The 18,241-nt window shown below is 45.7% G+C and overlaps 1 protein-coding gene across 1 annotated transcript; it reads right to left on the bottom strand.

Moving 5' to 3' along the window:
- Positions 1–1,099: 1,099 nt before the first annotated feature.
- Positions 1,100–6,643, bottom strand: NKX2-8 (NK2 homeobox 8). Its single transcript, XM_033173067.1, is given in 3 exon segments — positions 1,100–1,590; positions 1,593–1,667; positions 6,200–6,643. Coding segments are annotated over 3 exon segments (687 nt in total). The 5' UTR covers positions 6,354–6,643; the 3' UTR covers positions 1,100–1,132.
- Between the last annotated feature and the right edge of the window lie 11,598 nt (positions 6,644–18,241).

Here is an 18,241-nt window from a genome sequence, read left to right as displayed (position 1 = left end):
GCTGGTAATATGAAGTTTGGCCAAGCAATTGTTAGCCTCACACTTTCCAGTGCATCCCCCCCCCCCACTTTCCTTATCCCCCGTTCTTTTGCGGGGAGGGAGTTTGTAGCACCAATTAACTTTAAGAGGGCAACCTGAATTTGCCGGCATGGTCCCATCAGAAATAGTGAATGATATGGGACTTTGGGGATTATGGCAAGCGCGCATCTTGGGTGATGCCGGCCTCTTCTGTCAAAAGACACAGGTCCCGAGGGTGTTTTTGTTTGCCAACAATCCGATTTATTGATCAGGGTAAGAAAGTTCTATTTGAAAATAAACTAAGTCTGATACAAGCAACTCACTATTCGTTTTGTTTAGAATGAAATTCAACCTTCTTCTTTTTTAAAAAAAAAACCAACAACAACTATGTTTTCGGCCAGCTTTCTAAAAGAAAAGGCCAAAAACAGGGTTAGGGAGACGATCGAGGTTAGCTACGCCAGGCATTCCGATCCTCACAACATTGACAGGGAAGTCCCGTTGAATTCTGTTCTTTTCCAAGTGACACTAGGACCCGAAACCCCTCCCACACTTCTGTCTATTAATCCGGAACAACTACCATTCGTGGCTTTGCTACTCACAATCGTTCATGAGGGCTGCCATCCCATTTCACCGATAGCCATGGGTAGAAAATCCCCATATTTTCCCGACCCCTTAGGCCTACTGTGAACACAGTGTGTGTGTGTGTGTGTGTGTGTGTGTGTGTTGAAGGGAAATTAACCCGGGTTGGGTGATCTTAACTTTGCACCCTTCCTTCTATACGCGTTCCTATCTGCAAATCTCTTTGGAATTTAACCCCAGGAAGACTGCGTAGGATTTGCAGCCTTCAAGATCCCACGGTTACTTCCGCGTAAAGATAATTTGGCAGAGGCGGGAGAGAGGATTGGGCCCGCTTCCCTTGGAAGCAAGCTGCTGGGGATTTGATGTTACTGGTTGGGATCCGCGACTCATTTTACTCTAAAGTAGTCCTATCCAAGCCAACGCCTCGCGAGATGAAGGCACCAGTCCAAGACGTCGCCCCAGGGCAGGCGAGGTCCAGTGTGTGTGTATGTGTCTTTCTCCTTCTGGAAACCTGTCCGCGTCCTCGGCGCCTTCCTCATCCCCAGTTCCAGGAGACAAGGGCCGGCGGCGCTAAGTGCTGGTAGGCGGGGAAGAGGCTCAGCGAGGCGGCCTGCGGGAAAGCCGGGTAGCCCTGGAGGCCGAGCGCGCTCTGGGCGCCGCCGTAGTCCTGCGCCGCGCCGCTGCAGCTCTGGCACGCCTTGCCTTCGCGCACCAGCACGGGCACCACTACCCTGCGTAGAAGAGGCGCCGCCGCCGCCGCTCCTCCGGCGCCGGCTCCTTCCCCGGCGCGCTCTCCTCCGGCGCCGCTGCCCTTGGCGCGCTTCATCTTGTAGCGGTGGTTCTGGAACCAGATCTTGACCTGGGTGGGCGTCAGGCGCAGCAAGTGCGCCAGCTGCTCCCGTTCGGGGGCCGACAGGTAGCGCTGCTGACGGAAGCGCCGCTCCAGCGCCAGCGTCTGCGCCTTGGAGAAGAGCACCCTGCGCTTCTTCTTCTCTCCTCGTCATCCTCGTCCGCTCGCGTCGAGGCGGCGGCCGGCCGCGATCTGCTCTCAGGGCCACTCTCGTCCGAAGCTACGGGGCAAGACAAGGGTTGGGGAGGGAAGGAGACAAGGCAGGCGCGTTAGATCCCGTTTCGTGGTTATCATTTGCTTATTTACCGCTGCAAAGGGGCGCATGTAAGCGAGGATTAGGAAACTCCGGAAGACTGAAAGCGCAGTCGAAACATCATCATCATCATCATCAATGAAATACTGTACAGTGGATCCGGCATATAGGTTAGATCTGAATGGTACATTATGCTGTGTGTGGAGAAAGAGGCATATGGAAGAGCCTGCTGGATCAGGCCCATGGCCCATCTAGTCCAGCATCTGCTCTCACAGTGGGAAACCAGATGCCTGTGGAAAACAGGAGTTAAGCCTAAGAGTAGGCTCTCACGTCCTGTGGTTTACAGCAACAGGCATTCAGAAACATAGTCATCATTGCTAGTAGCCCTTGATATCCCTCTCCTCCATGAATCTGTCCAATCCTGTCTAAAAGCCATCCAAGTTGGTGGCTGTCACTGCCTCCTGTGGCAGTGAGTTCCATAGTTTAACTGTGCGCTGCGCGAAGAAGTATTTTCTTTTACCTGGTATGTGTATTTCTAGAATATATAGCTATAGCCACACATAAAATACACAAATAAATCTGCCCAACTACCCATAGCCATTTTCTCTGGAGATCCGACAAAGCCGAAGCGAATGAAATGGTAGTGCTTTTATTTGGGCACTGTGACCTTTTTATTTGGACAGGGCTTTGATGATGGATAGGGTAGGATTTACACAGGAACCCACGAAGTTGCTTTATACTAAATCAAACCATTGGTCCATCCACGGCAGTAGCTCTCCAACCTTACCTAGAGATGATTCTTGGAATTCTCTGGAGCTAATTTCTCATCCGCTCATCTTGATTTTTAAATGTGGCTATTTTATGTACAGTATAGTTTAATGTTTTTTTTTTTTGCCAGCCCACAACACTGGAGACTGACGTTAACTGGTCTCCTGGAGCACCAATCCACTCCAGCAAGAACCCCGAGAGGAACAGGAGCAGCACTAGGACGCGGGAGAAGTTGCGCAGCCGAAACCGCTTCCTGTGGTTTGCGTTGAGAAGGCAGCGATACCGCCTCTGTGTCACGCGAGTTAGGCACGAGACGGCGGGCAAGATTTCCTTTCAGCTATCATCTTGATGAAATATCGTTCTTTTATCTTACCCTATCTATTGGAAGAGTTTTAGAATAGCAAATATCTCCCCTTGATTTCAATGAGCTCCAGCCAGTCCTTTTACGAAATATTAATTGTACAATTGTAGAAATGGGTTTGTTGCTTCTAGCTCGCTGAGTTCCTAAACTTTTGCGTTTTATCTTATATTTTTTAATCATACTTGGGTAGCTGCAGCGGTTGATAAAGCTGCAAAACAGTAAATAACAATGGTTGGTGCATTTGGTGGTTTGTAGGGTGTGTGTATATGTGAGAGAGTGAATGTGAGAAAAGAACAAGAAGAGTGAGAGTTTGACATTTATCGAATGCCCAAAAATCTACTAAACTTTCTCATCCTTCTTATTGCCTCTCCCATACATACATACATACACACACACGCACAACTGCAAGGGCTCAACTCAACATCTATTTTGAAGTACCCTTTGTATGCGCCGTCTCCAAGCGTAAGGTTAGATCGGGAGATCTCCCGGAAGCCCCCCAAGCTCGCCTTAGTAAACTAAAAGAAGAGAAGATGCGGTTCATCGCGTTTGTTATCCTAAGCATGGATGGTGGGTGTGTATGTGGAAGTGATATTCCTGGTGGATTTACTAATGGCTAAAGGGCGTGTTTTGGTTATATGGTGCGTGAGACATACTTCTAGGAACCAATGGGTCTTTCTTCCTGTCTGTGTTTCTGTGACAAGAATCTCTCCCCACCTCCTCGCCTTCAGCGAGGGACCAGCTCTCATCGAAGTAGCGGATGGAGAAAATCGGAATGGAGGCGCATCAGCAAGAATACCTGCCAGGGTTTATGGCCTCTGGAAACCCCACTAGGAAGCCCTCGGGGCGCACCATTTTCCTAAGAAGCGTTTTGGAAGACTGAGCTGGGTTATTAGGATTTTAAATAAGCTAGTACACGTTGTGAGTTATTACTCTGTCTGTAAATGGACTGGACTCGTTTAGTGCCGGAGATTTAAGATGCAAGCCGTTCCTCTTCCACAATAGGAAGCGTCCTTAGATCTCCAAGAACTGCTACTCCGCTTCTGGAAACATTGAGCCAAACGGGAAGCATATTCTGGAGCGACAGACTCTTGTAATTAACCAGGGGATCTGCTTTTGGTGAACTCAGAGCCGAGGCCTGGAAAACGACCCACTACGCTCCTCATCTTGACTACAAGGGAGTTTAAACTATTGGCGAAATGACCGGAAACACGTTGACTTGGACTTAAGCTGCGTACACAACATCCATTTCTAGCACACCCACTCACCCAATTAAATCTGGCAACTATAGTGTACTCCTCACAGAACTGCAATTCTCGGCACTCTTCGCAAACTACAGTTCCCAGGATTAATGGGGTATGTGTGCTTTAAAGGTTTAGCTGGCATAGAGCCTGTAAACCCATTCGGTGGAACCAAAGCTACTTCCATCGAAGGTCGCAATCTTGGGCGCGTTTACTTGGGAGTCTCTTCGCATCCAGTGGGACTTAATTCTGAGCAAATATGCATAGGATCGGACTGAACGGCAGCCCGAAAAGGCTATAGGGAGATCGTAGGGAGGGGATCTTTTAGAAGGCTGCAGGCAGCACATTCGGCAGGAGTGAGGCTTGTACGTGTGGATTTCATTAAGTCCGCCCCCCTCATTTTCCTTGATAGTTCGAACATTTCTCCAAACCTCACTGAGGTGGAAGCAAAAATCACTGCCTAGCCACCCCAAATTAAGCGCTGTCCAATTGATTTCAAAGGGAAATCAAAACAGGTGGCTACATCTCCCACTGAAATCAATTGCAGGTAGGTAGCGTATTGGTCTGCCATAGTCAAAACAAAATAATTTTAAAAAATTTCCTTCCAGTAGCACCTTAGAGACCAACTAAGTTTGTTCTTGGTATGAACTTTCGGCATATATATATATTATATATTATATATGTGTGTGTGTGGTGTGTGTAATATATTATATATATATAATATATTATATATATATAAACATAAGTGTGGCTGGATTTTGCCCATAACTTGGTTAGCATTCAGATAGAGTTCAGACCAATGGGACGTAAATCCAAATGCTGGAATTTATTGGGCTTAGAACAAAAATGCATCGATGGATGGATGAGTCAGATCATCTTTCACTATTATATTACCATCATGATCTAAGTCATGGATTCTGCAGAAAGGCTGGAATTTGGTACATGCGTACATACTAACTACCACAGAAATGGACTACAGTGCTTTAAGAGCCATTACTTGGAAACAGAAATCGGTGGTGAAGGAAAGACAGACCGTAGAAATCCGCTATGATGGGGAAATTGCCTAGGGATATACTGAAGCGTGTTTCGTAACTAAACAAACTGAGCCCCTCGGGGAAGAAACTACAAAAGACAGCCACGGATCTAATCTTGTTACCCAGCAATACAAGCATATTCTACATTATAATTACTACAGTAATATTAACTAATTACAGCTACTGTGGTATAGATTGTATACTGGGCTGAGCTTGGTTTCTTATTTTTATCTACGGAAAATGTTTTGATTTTTCACAAGGTGGGAAAATATATCTCTATGAAGTCTGCATCTAAACAATTATAAAAAAACAATGAATAGAGATCTTTTTTAAAAAGACTGTAGAATCATATATTATATTTGCCAACATCTTCATCTAGGCACACGTTCATTCAATGGAATTTTTTTGCTGAGGAAGTGTCCTTTAATTCGTATGGTAGACATATAATCGGCAAAGCATTAATAGTCGAGGTAAAAGGCACCGTCAAGAAACAAAAAAATAACCCTACATGTGATGTCGTAATAGTTTTAGTATATAATATGTGACCAATTAGTAAATACATATTATATTAATATCTGAACAGACGCATATGTGCCATCTTGAAGATGTCAGCGCGGAGGAGACGATACTAAGCTGGACCAATCCTAAGCACAAAGGCTATTACATGGATCTCACGGTTTTGCCTGGAGTAAGCTTTATGATAGGAAGAAATGTATTTCTGCCTTGCTTCGAGTAACGAGTGTGTGGGCGTCCCTGTGTCCGTGTACACACACCTGTGTACTCGAGCGATATGTATGAAAGTCAAATATGACATCTCTCGATCAATAACTCCTCAATGCATAGCGTTATCGATTTCCCTTTGGTGGGGGGGTGGGTTTCCCCTCTCTGTCGCACGCACACACCTTTCCATCACCTCTGGCCAGCAATATTGTTGGGGTTCAATATTGTTGGGGTTCAATATCTCTCGGTGACCAACACGTCCCCTTTATCTCCCCGCCTGTTACATCTCCCTCTAAGATGGTGGTCGCCTTTATTTCCCCCCCCCTTTCCCGGATCTTCCCCACTCCCCCTATGCGATCTCTGCCGCCCCCCACTCACACAGATACTGGCTCCTGTCCGTTTCCATCCATTCCCGGTACAGGGAGCGGCCGTATCCCTCTCTGTGGTCCTGCTCCTTGCCTCCGCCGCCTTCTGGCTCGGGTAAATCCAAAAGGCTCCGCACCGTGAAGCTGATCCTGCCCACGGTAGTCATGGCAGAGATGCCCGCCGCTGCCTCTTAGTCCTCGGCAGTGGCGGTGATGGGCAGGCTAAGGCGAGGAGAGCGCAGCTACTGGGTGCCGGGAAGGCTCGGCCGGAGGCTCATCCCTGCTTCCCCTCCGGCGAGAGATTAGTGTCGCTTACCGAGGGGGCTCCTGTTTATATCAACAGTCCTCCTCCCCAGCGTCAACACGGGCTGCTTTCAAACCGTCCCTGTCTATGGGATGCTAAGTACCTGAATTAGTCAAGTGCTCAAGCTCTAATGGGGAGTAAGGGCAACCTCGCCCCCCCCCGCACGCACACACACGCAGCCCCTACCCATACCCCCTCTCTCCCCACCCCCCACAGAATCACCCCTCCCCAAAGCCAGCAGGAAGCAGCTTTCAGTGTTACAGATTCTGTCTGATTAGGCCAAAGTGGGGACAGATAATGGTAATTGTTCGCCGTGAATAACATCTTGGGTGGTATGCGGGGACCAGCAGCCGCCCTCGCCAGCCCCTCCGCCCTTCTGTGAGCACACAAAGTGAATCCTCGCAGAGACATCCGCAGCGCTTGTCCGGGGCTCGCTTGCTTTACGCTTCGAGCCCTCCCTCGCTCCTCAGCCTTTTCACGAGAATGCAGGAATTTATTCATTGTTTGTTTTCTTCTCCCGGTTTGGGAACCACTTCGGGGGCACAGCTACCCAGGATTCAGCCTCAATGGGTCCCCTTCTTCTTTGCAGGGTGCGCAGGGCTTTCCTTCGCGCCTCAAACATTCAGGGGCGTACCCCACGGGAACAGCTCTTGAGTCCCTCTCCGCCCAACGCCAGGGCGGCACCAGCGTGGCTGAGCTTCCCAGGTCGCGAAAACGCTTTCCCAGGAAGCCCTTTCCGTCAGTAGGACCGGGATCCTGTTTCCAAAGAGTATCGTAGACTCCTAGCTCGACCCATCATCTAGTGGAGGCCAAACCATAGAATCATAGAATTGTAGAGTTGGGAGGGACCATGAGGGTCATCTACTCCAAACCATTGATTTCTGCTTTCCAGAGGTGTGAGCCTTCCTTGCAGCCAAGTTAGCGAAGGGCCACAGTTCAGTGGGAGAGAAAAGGCTCTGCATGCTGTCGATTCTGCGTTCAATCCCCAGCATCTCTACGTAGGGGTGGAAAGACTTCTGCTCCAAACCTTGAAGAGTAACTGCCTGCCAGTGCACTAGATGGACCACAAAGCAACTTCCTGCAAACCTGCAAAAGAAAAAGAAAGAAAGGATCCTTTGGCAAAAAATAAATAAATTCAAAACTCAAAGATGGAACAGCATTCCTAAGCACACTTACTTGAAACTAAATTATATAGAAAGCTGTAGGGATAGGTGTTAATCTCAGGGGGCTTCAGAAGTACTTGTGCACACAGATCATACACGTTCAATGGTGTTAAACTGGAGTAAGCAGGGGTGGGGAACACCTTGACCTCCAGCTGTTGTGTGACTACAGCCACCATCATCCCTAGTCATTGGTAGTGATGGTTGGGGCTGATGGGAGCTGGAGTCCAACAACATATGGAGGGGCCCTGGACTCTCCACATCTGCTTTAGAGTGGTTGGTACTGGAATCGGTGAGGCTCATTTTGGGCTGGGTTGACAGCAGTGTTCACAGAAGGTGGAGTTATTCCACTCCTGCCTGGGTGGAGGGGAACAGTGTAGAAGGGATATTTTGATCTATTTTCAAGTTATTTCAATCCAGTGGCATAAACTCATGCCACTCCCCACCCCCATCCACACATAACACAAATGAAGCTAAAAACTGGGAATGTTGTGGGTAACAGGAGAGGATATATTGATTAATATTATCCTTTCTAACTCGCGCTAGCAAGTTTCTTTATACAGCAGAGTGCATTCCTCCTTTTACACAGCAAGAAGGCTGGTTGCAGACTCGTGTGAGTCTCTTAAGATAATAAGCAATTCAATCTGGCTTGCCCAGATTGATATATGTTCTATTATTCCTGGTAAGACCCTTTTATCCCTCCTCAAAGAATAAAGACACAACAGTCTTATTTGTAAGTAACGAAGAGTAGTTCTACTCACGATCAGGTAGGGCACAGTGTGATCCCTGAAGGCAAGCTTTAGGCTTAAAGTTACAAATATGCACAAACAGGCTTACCCCATTGGAGATGCAGTCCAGGTGAATCAGGAGGCAGGCAGGACGAAAAAGAAGAAAGAAGGTGGCTACATGACTTGGCCTTTTACCAGGTCTGGAAAGGTCACACCCTACTAGTTGTGGGAATATTCAGGGTGGCAGGAGAGGATATATTATTTATTAAATCCTTCCTAACTTGTGCCAGCAAATTCCTTTACTTAGCAGAGTTTACATTCCCTTTTTACAAGCACAGCAGATACAATAGCTGGTTGCAGGCTTGTGTAAGCCTCTCACTATTATACAATTCAGTCTTCCTGGTAAATTCCCTTTAATCCCTCTTAAAAGAATAAAGATGTGACAATCTTATTCAAAGTCAATAAAAGAAGTTTACTTACATCAGTTCACAGTTGGATCGCTGAAGGCAGACTTAGTTACAAATATGTACATGTGGATCACCATATATGGGGGAATAATCCCACTGTTCTGCTAGCTGAGAGCTAGCAGAGCAGTCCTAGCTAAAAGCTGGTCAAAAGAAGAAGGAGTCAAAAAAAAAAAAGAGCTGTGCTGCATGACTCTTCTTTTGTTACCTGGACAGGTTAGGTCACGCCCACCTTCTATCACATGCAAAAGGAAGGATGCACCAGTCAGGAGGAACAGGAAGTTTCGACTGGCTGGACCAAACATTTCCTCACATGTCTTCTCTAGTATTACAAGGAATGTTGTACTTGACTGCTCTCTGTGGATTACATCCCACAATAGTCACATGCAAAGGCAAGGATGCTCCAGACCAGGTGTAACAGGAAGCTCAACTGGCTGAACCAACATTCCCTTGCATATCCACTCTAGGCAAACAGTAAATGTTGTACTTGACTGCTCCAGTGGATTACATTCCACAAAAGCAGCAAACCAACTTTAGATAAACCAATTGTCTAATTTAGTGGGAAATGTCATGTCAAAAAAAATGTTAAGAGTTACAATCATTCTGTAGAAAGTTACCACAAAAGAAGGTTGTTTCTGAAGCAGCAGCTGACAGCTGGATCCCAAGAACGCAAGACAGCCATCTGTGAGATGGATGCTCAGGGAGGAAATGGCACTCTCCTTTAAGGGAAGAAGAAAAATGTACATAGTTTAGGTATTGTCCATTATAGGCATTGTTTTATATTGTTTTATTGTCCATTATAGGCATTGTTTTCCAGAGTCAGATGGGTTTGGGACACAAAAGTAAGCAGATTGGTTACACTTAAGCTTAGAAAAAGGTCCAGAATGGGGAGTGAGGCAATGAGGGCATTGCAGGGGGTTGGACTAGATGACCCCACATTCCCTTTCAGCCCCACAATTCTATGATTCTAAGATTTTTCAGATAGTGCTAGCTAGTTAAACAGGGGAAATGCAGAAGGTACGTTCTTCCTCAACAAGGCATTTGGCTAATTATACAATCTATGACCTTTTCGTGGGAATGTTAAGGAAGGTAGGAGAGGATATATCATTTTGATATTATCCCTCCTCACTCACGCTAGTGAGTAAACAGCAGAGCACATTCCCTTTGCTACTTATTGGAAGCAATTTGTTGATTCATTAGAATCCAGTCTGGATTGTTCCTGGCAAGTTTCCCCTTTATTTCCCTCTTTAAATAATAATAAGACAACACAGTCTTCTTTAAAAGTAAGAATAAAGTTTTACTTATATTCTGTTCACACCAATAAACTGAAGGCAGGCTTTATCTTGTGGTTACAGTGAAAAGAAGTCTGAGCTACATCTCAGACTTTCTGCTTGAGGGCTCCAGCCTATGTGAAGGTTGAGCCATGCGCTGGCTAAGAGCCAGGAGAGCAAGAGTGAGAGTAAGAAAGTAAGAGAGTAAGCTAGTAAGAGTTCAAATGGTAAGAGAGAGAGATGGTTGCATGGCCAACCCTTTTATCTGGTAAGCTAGGGTCATGCCCATCTTCCTGGTCACACACAGAGGGAGGAAGCTCCAGAGCAGGTATGACAGGAAGTCCTCCGTGTCTGGGGCCACTTTTAACCAGGGTATTGTTTTGTCTGTTATTATGCATTTTTGTATTTATACTGTAAACCACCCTGTGGTCCTTTAATGAAGGCAGTATATAATGATGATGATGATGATGATGATACCAGAACAAAATTGGTGCCAGGCAAGTTATAGAATCACTATGGGCAGTATTGCATCTGCTTTAGAGCAAGGATGCCACCAGGTGGGGCCCCATCCAGCTGGCTCTGTGCTTTTCAATCTGGATTGTATTGCAATTTGCAAACTTGGATTTTCTGAAAAATGCATCAAGGGGACCAGATATGCATTAACATCAGCAGTAGGGAATATTTCTTCCCCATAGGGTCAAAGCAATTGCTGGATTCCATAGCTATACCCAGGTTGTCAGCAACAATGACCATCTCTCAGAATGACAATGACAATCTATTAGAAATATGATTTGAAATCAACAATTCAGTTAGTAATTAAGGAACAATTAAGAACAAACCTTATTTGGTCTCTAAGGTGCTACTGGACAATTTTTTAAAAAATTAATTTATAAGGAACAAGTGGTTACCGATGTTTTCTTTCCTAGTTCTGAAGCAATTGACTCTCCACATATCTCCCATCTCAATCCTATTAGATACTGATTTCAACATAATTGATTTCCACCTAATCTGTTTGGCTGGGAGACCTTAAGATGAAATCCTAGGAACAATTCAACAAAAGTCTGCTCACTCTCTTGCGGCATATTAATTGAGCATGAAAAGATTTTGGAATTATTCAAAATAGAAGTGGTAACTTAATCTTTAGCTATGCATCCCCTGCTTAACTTATTTGATGAACCTCTCTGTGAGAAAATGGTATACTGCATATTTGACATGCAGGGGACTAACCAAATTTGCCTTAATTCCAAACACTGAGAACTGGCATCAATTTACAGGCATACAAAACCTACCTGCATTCTGAATTCCATTAGACACAGCACTTATTTCAGTGTTTATGTGCTAAAGGTTTGCATGATGGTTTAGGGTAAAACGAAAAATATCATGTGATTTATTTCAATGGGGTTAATCAGATTCAATTGCAACTCAAACAAACTGCTACTTAAATGCACTGGATTCACTTCAGTCCAACAAATGTGAGCTTCCAGCTCAAGAAGGCAGGACCCACCCAGTCATGAGGCAGAAGGAGAGAACTGAGTCAGATAACAGGGTGCACACCTTTACCCACTTACCTCATTATTAGCTACCTCCTGCCAGCCTTCCTGTTGTTGTTGGCGACACTGTTTACCACCACCACCCTGGTGAAACTAAAGAAGGTGAGACTAAACTCTCTGTCATCCTCTCCATGGCCTCCCTGCATGTTCTGAGGAAGGGCCATAGGGATCCTTTCTCAGAGCAGAGCCAGGCATTCTGGGCAAGGACACCTGTGATGGCACTGTGGTTTACACAGGCTAGAAATTGCAGGATTTACAGAAAATCACAAATGCATGATTGCCAGAAAGGCACACCTGAATAAATAAAAATGGACTGTTTGAGGTCACTTTCTTAATGCTTTGGTGGGAATTTCAAACAAAAAGATAATTTTATGTACTCCCTGTCTGAACTCTCCTTCTGTTTCTTTCAAGCCAGCAATGTGAACATTGTACATGCCTTGGCTCTGCCCAGAACCCAGACTCCACTTTGGAAACTAATTTGTATTTTGTAACTAATAAGTATTTTTACCTGCATACCAGTTTGATATATTTGCTGCTTGCATTGAAATGTAAGTAAACTGTTTTGTTTTTGAGTTGCTGCCCTCCAGACTCTCATGGAGGAGGCACACAAAGAAGGGCCTCAGATAATGATCACAGGGTCTGGGATAATTCAGATGGGGGGAGGTGGTCCTTGAGATACTGCGGTCCTGACTTGTTTAAGGCTTTGTAGGTAAAAACCAGCACTTGGAAGTGGGCCTGGAAACTAATTGGTAGCCAGTGCAGTTAGGCCAGGATCTTTCTAATATGCTCAAACTGCCTTGCCTTCAGTGAGCAACTTGACCACCAAATTCTGCACCAGCGGAAGCTTCTGAACCCTCTTCAGAGGCAGCACTACATATTAACGTGATGCAGTAATCTAACCTAGAGGTTACCAGAGCATAGACAACAGAAGATAGGGCCTCTGTGGGATGAAAGGCACTCTGTTCCACTGAGGTCACCTGAGCCTCAGTGACAGTAAAGGATCCAGGTGTACCCCCAAACTATGAACCTGCTCCCTCAAAGGGAGTGTAACCCCACCAAGAGCAGGTCATCTCCCATACATCCAGTCTCAGGAGCCACCCATTAAGGTGCCTCAGTCTTATCTGGATTGTGCCTCAGTACCTTGACTCTCATCCAGTCCATTACCTAGGCAACACAACTTTGACTGAACATATTTCTGGTTTGCCAAGCATTTCTTAGAGAATGAATTCAATTCAGTGTTTGGTCATAGTTCTGTATTTTATGCTTTTGTGATCTTTTAATGCTTATGCCATACATCACAATGATTTGTTTTCCCCAGTTTAGAAATCCTATAAATACATGCATACTGCCAAGTCCAGACGTCTCAAAAGTCCGGGAAGGTATGATGCAGATACTTTGATAGTCTTATCACTTAGTCACATCCTTATACTGACTGCTTCAGGAGGCTTCCCCAGAGCAATTAATTAATTAATCCATCAATTAATCCGTGCAATTGTGGCTTGTTGTTCCTTTCGCGCTATGATTCCAGATGGGCCTGTATCTCCGCGGAGAGGAGGGGGGATTATTCTTTTAATCTCCTGCGGTTATTGATTCGCAGCTCCCTGTGCAAACAGCGCCCCAACACAAACGCCTCTCGGAGCGCCTATTCGGAGCGGAGCGGAGCCTGAGCCCCGCCCCTCCCGCTCCTAGCCCTCTTTCCCCGCTGGCCGGCTGAAAATGTAAATAGAGCAATAATGCGCCAGGCGGGGAGGCTCAAAGAGCTCTGTCTCTGGGGCTGATTTGTGGCCTGGGATGAGCAGAAGACGGGGCTCCAGTTGGCCGACTTCCTGCATATTTCTTAGGGACTGGACAGGCTCTCTATAAAAGATTCCCAGGCCGTGATGATTGGAGCCACCTATCAAGCGTGCCCGGTGACAGTCGCTTTCCTGCCTCTCTCTCCCCCCCCCACCGCCCCCCCTTCCCAGCCCTCTCCCCCGTCCCTCCCCTGGTTCCTCCTAGATCAGCCTCCCCGACGTCCTGGGTGGTCGGCCCGAGGGGAACACAAATACATGCCAACTGCTAGCCTGTGAACAAAGGGGAAATGTAGCCCTATGTCCTGGACCTGTTGGAAGCATTTGTTCCAGTCAAGATTTTGCATTTGTTCAGACGGGGAATAATAGGTGATTGACGCCTCCTGACAATGTGCTTTAGCTCTCCGGGATAAATCGGAGCTTGTTCCTTGTTGTCATGGTTTTCAATTGGGTTCAATGGGATTTGAACCACGATCGACTCTGCTTTGCGTCTACTGCAGCCTACTCCATACAAATTTATTAGTTATGTCTTTTTAAATGAGATTAAATGGAAACGACTTCAGGGAAACAACTCATTCATAGCCAGGGGCTCCGGGTGCCCACCAGCATTTGAATGCCATCTTAGGGGTTTGTGTGTGTACTGAATATCAATTCATAACTTCAATCTAGAAGCAGGGTCCCCAAACATGGTAGGACGAAACCCTGGGAGATAAATGCTTCCTTTTTTACACTTAAGGAAGTGGATGGGACTGAACTGGTCTCCGTCCAAATGCCCTGGTTTTCAACTGGGTTGTGGACCAGGCTGCGTATGGACCTCGGTTTCAATACAAACCCTTCGGCTCCGCTGGGCTGAGGATGGGAGCCAAGGCAGCCATCACAACTGTTTGGAAAGGCAAAGTCCGCCTTGAATATAATAGTGCTGTTTAGAAGAAATGGGTCGGAGCCAGCGTGGGCTGCAAAGAGCTTAGAGAGGTGCCGGCTCCTCTCCGCAAACAACAGTAGCCAAAAAGGAGGGGGGGTCTCACAAAAGGAGATGGTCCTCCTTTGTATGTATCCTCAAGGACAGGCCAATATTTCTGAGGCCATCAGCAATGGCAACGAATTAGGGGGGGACCCCTCACCCACTATCCCCACCTCCCAACTCCTCGACCCCTCTAGAAAGAAAGGAACTTTATATTAAAATCTTGACCCTGAAAGCAAACAGTTCCTGGCTTCTGGGGTAGTGTGTGTGTGTGTGGAGTTTGAAGCCCGGAGGGACGAAGTATTCAAGGTGCCTCTTAGAATACTTGCCAAGGACTCTCTAACTAAGGAAAGTTGGTTTGGGTTGTTCTTGTTTTTTAAACTTCGCGAGTCAGGAGAGAAAGTCTCTACTCCAGTGACCTCTCTTAGCCTTTTAAGCTATTGAATATCCTAAGCCCACACTGCTGTGTAGAAATAAGTAAATGGTACTCGTCAGCCCTTAAGAGCCCTTCAGAACCAAATATTTGCTCTTTCTCTTATGGATTCTCTCCAGTGGCACCAAAAACGCTCCTCTTCAGCCTCTGAGAGAGCTGAGTACACCAACCCCTTAATAGCTCTTCGGAGAATCTCGTTGTGCTGGGCGGGCGGGAAGGTAATTCCCTCGGGTGGAGTGGAGGAGAATCTGCTCTCAGCTACCAATACCTTGTATAAACCGGGGTGTTTATATCAAGCTGTTCCTATCTCCAAAGCTTCCTAGTGGGACTTTGGGCTCTGTTGCTTTGGGACCTGTTTTAAAACTTATTACAATTGGCCGATGAAGTGGCAGGTTGTAGTGTGTTGGAGTGTCGCATAAGGGAATTATTTCCCTTACAATCAATCCATCTCTGCACATAGAAACCTAGCTGTCAGGTAGACTAAATCCTTTCCCCCTGACCTCTAGCTTTCTATGTACTGGGTTTTTTAAAAGTTATTTGCTTGGTCGTCACCCGACCCCACCCCCTTCTCCCATCCCCCGTCCACCTCTTTCCCCTTTCTTCCCAATGTCTCAACAAATGAAACTGATTTGTAAAAATGATACATGGAAAAATACGAGAGAGAGAGATTGCACATACTTTTGTAAATCAAGAAATCTTTAATAAAAAATACTTTAAAATGTTATTTGCTTGGATTCAACCATTTGAGCCTCCAAGAGGGAGGACAATGGAACAAGAAATAAGCCACAGGACAGGAGGGCAGGATGGGATGATCTAGCCTCCTCCATGTTTCAGATGAGATTTGATTATTCCTTAGGTGGAATAATTTGACCCACTCGCCAGTTCTACTCTCTGAGTCTGACAATTGTTATAAGCAAGTAAATGGACCCTTATTTAGATGTGCATGCCACAGGTGCTAAAGTCTGTGTGTGGGCAACATCTTCTTTAAGCAAAGGAAGAAATGCTATTTCATCATCATCATCATCATTAATCTAGAATAAATATGATATATATCCAACTGCTGACCTTACTGAGTACCGTGCATTTACCCCTTATCCAAAACTCTGGCCTCCACCCTTCTGAATACGAAGCTCAGCTGTTTCCCTTGCGACCTTCCAAAGCAAACCTGAGCAAGCAAAACAACGCCGTAAAGCAGTTCCCATAAGAACTAAGCAATGCCCCCAACGCGGATGACTTTTTATCTCCAACAATGAAAGAAGACAGCGAAAGAATCAGCAGTTGAGACTCAGCTGGGACTTGATGTCATGTTCTCTGAGTCATTTGTCTCCTAAAATGGGATCACTACCTCACCGGGCTATTGGCAGTGTGGACGACGCTAAGAATGTGAATTTCAGATGCGATGGGAGTCAACCTGTAAGCTTATCTGCTGCAGCTAAAGCTCTTGCCATCAGCTGATACAGTTGTGTATCGATTGACTGTTTTTAACCAAATCATAGGAATCGGAAGGTACCTTGAAAGCCACAGCGCTTTACAAAGTATAACGCTACCCGTTTTCCAGGGAAGATGGAATTCGTGGAATGAAGCCGATAACCATTGTGATTGATATTATTCTCAGTTAAATAAACACGGAAGTGGATAAACTATGTGGAAGTCCAACTCTCAATCTTACTGAGAGTTGGACAGGGCAACTAAAGCAGTTTATGTGCCAAAACCAGGCTTAAACTCTGATTGAAATGGATCTAGAAAATCAGCTTCCTGCAAGAGCACCTGGATCTCATCCCATGTAGGAAGCTGCCTTATGCAGAATAATATGCAGCTAAACCACAAGTGCATGATTACTAAAGAGTCACAAACAGGCGACTGTATGATGCCATATCCTCCTAAACTTTTGTGGTGGGAGGGGTACAATAGAAAACGTAAACTTATTCTTCCTGATGTTCAATCTCTGTCTCTGTTTGAATCCTGCAAGCCTTTGCTGTGAGTAAACATTATATCGTTCTTGTTACTTGAACACGTCTAAGCATGATTTATTTGAAACAAAATAGAAAATCTCTTCCAGTAAGCACCCTTAGAAGACCAACTGAGTTTGTTCTTGGTATGAGCTTTCGTGTGCATTTGTTACAGTAAGAGGAAACCTAAGGAAGATGATCCAAGTCTGCCTAAGCATCCTTGGATATCCTAATTTGTTCTAGAAGGTTATACAACCTTCCTCGTCTCTAAAAGCTTCTAGAGATAAGCTGTACACAGGTGCTGATCTTTAACTCTGCTGAAATAGGTATTTGCTTTCTTACACAAGAAGAGGAAGGATAATAAATAAATTAAATATCCTCCCCTACTCTTCAAAACCCATCTAACACTGGTAAATTCCAGGTTAGAGTACTGCATCGCCTTATATGTAAGGCTGCCTAACCATCAGCACAGTTTAAGCTGCATCCCTCTGCCACTTTTTGGCAGAAAGAAGAGTCTCTAGGCTGCTGGGGAGGAAAGTAACTTTAGAAGATAGAAATGGCGAAGTTTTGCAGCTGGTCGGTCTCTTTCTAAGCGGGTGCCCTGATCTGGCAGATCTCCAGATTAGACCCGAGCAGGCGGCCTAGGTAGTGAAGAGAAGGCACAGCTGGTGTGAGAATAGGAGCAGGAGGGAAATCCATGTGTTGAAGAAGGAACACACAAAGCTACTTCACACCACACACACACACACACACACACACACACACACACACTGGAGGGGAAACTGGATGAGAAATGGTTCTGATTTGTTGTGTAATATAAAACTCTGCTCCAAAGGTACCGAGGAATAAAAAACAATTTCCTTATCTATAGACTCCAGTAGATTTGATATTTGCTACAGGTAGTAGATGCTACTATTACAATGCTACAGGTAGTAGATGTACTATTACTATTACAAGGGCCGTTACGATTAGGAGCAGACTAAGATATTCAGCTGAAATCGCGTTCCATTTTGCCCGGAGACAGAGCTCCCCCCACCCTACTTCGAAGGGATAGTCTTTTTGTTGTTGTCATTGTTCCCAGTTAAATACAAAAGGGGGGGGAGGGGAAGGAGGGTTGCTGCGCGGGGCTTAGGGATGGTGAATTTGGGCAAGGAAAAGATGCTGGCGATTGCCAATGGTCCTGTGACTCTCCATATGCGTCAAGAAGTATTTACAGCAAGAAGGACGTTGTTACAGCTTAACTGCATTGTGGTGGAAGGGTTTAGAATCGCGCTCGCGCAAGACAAACGCGCCTTAGATCTCTTAGCGTTTGAACGCAACCGAAAAATACCCTAAATACATGCGATCTGCTTGGAGAGCTTTTGTGTTCGCCCACGTTGGGTGGTCGGTAATCCAGAACCGAGCCGTGTTTCTACTATGATATTTACTCAAAGGTAATAAAGGCA

Source organism: Lacerta agilis, chromosome 1 (genome assembly GCF_009819535.1).
Source record: "Lacerta agilis isolate rLacAgi1 chromosome 1, rLacAgi1.pri, whole genome shotgun sequence".
NCBI classification, from domain to species: Eukaryota; Metazoa; Chordata; class Lepidosauria; order Squamata; family Lacertidae; genus Lacerta; species Lacerta agilis.
Note: the sequence above shows the minus strand (reverse complement) of the source record. Positions and strands in the feature narration are given on the sequence as shown.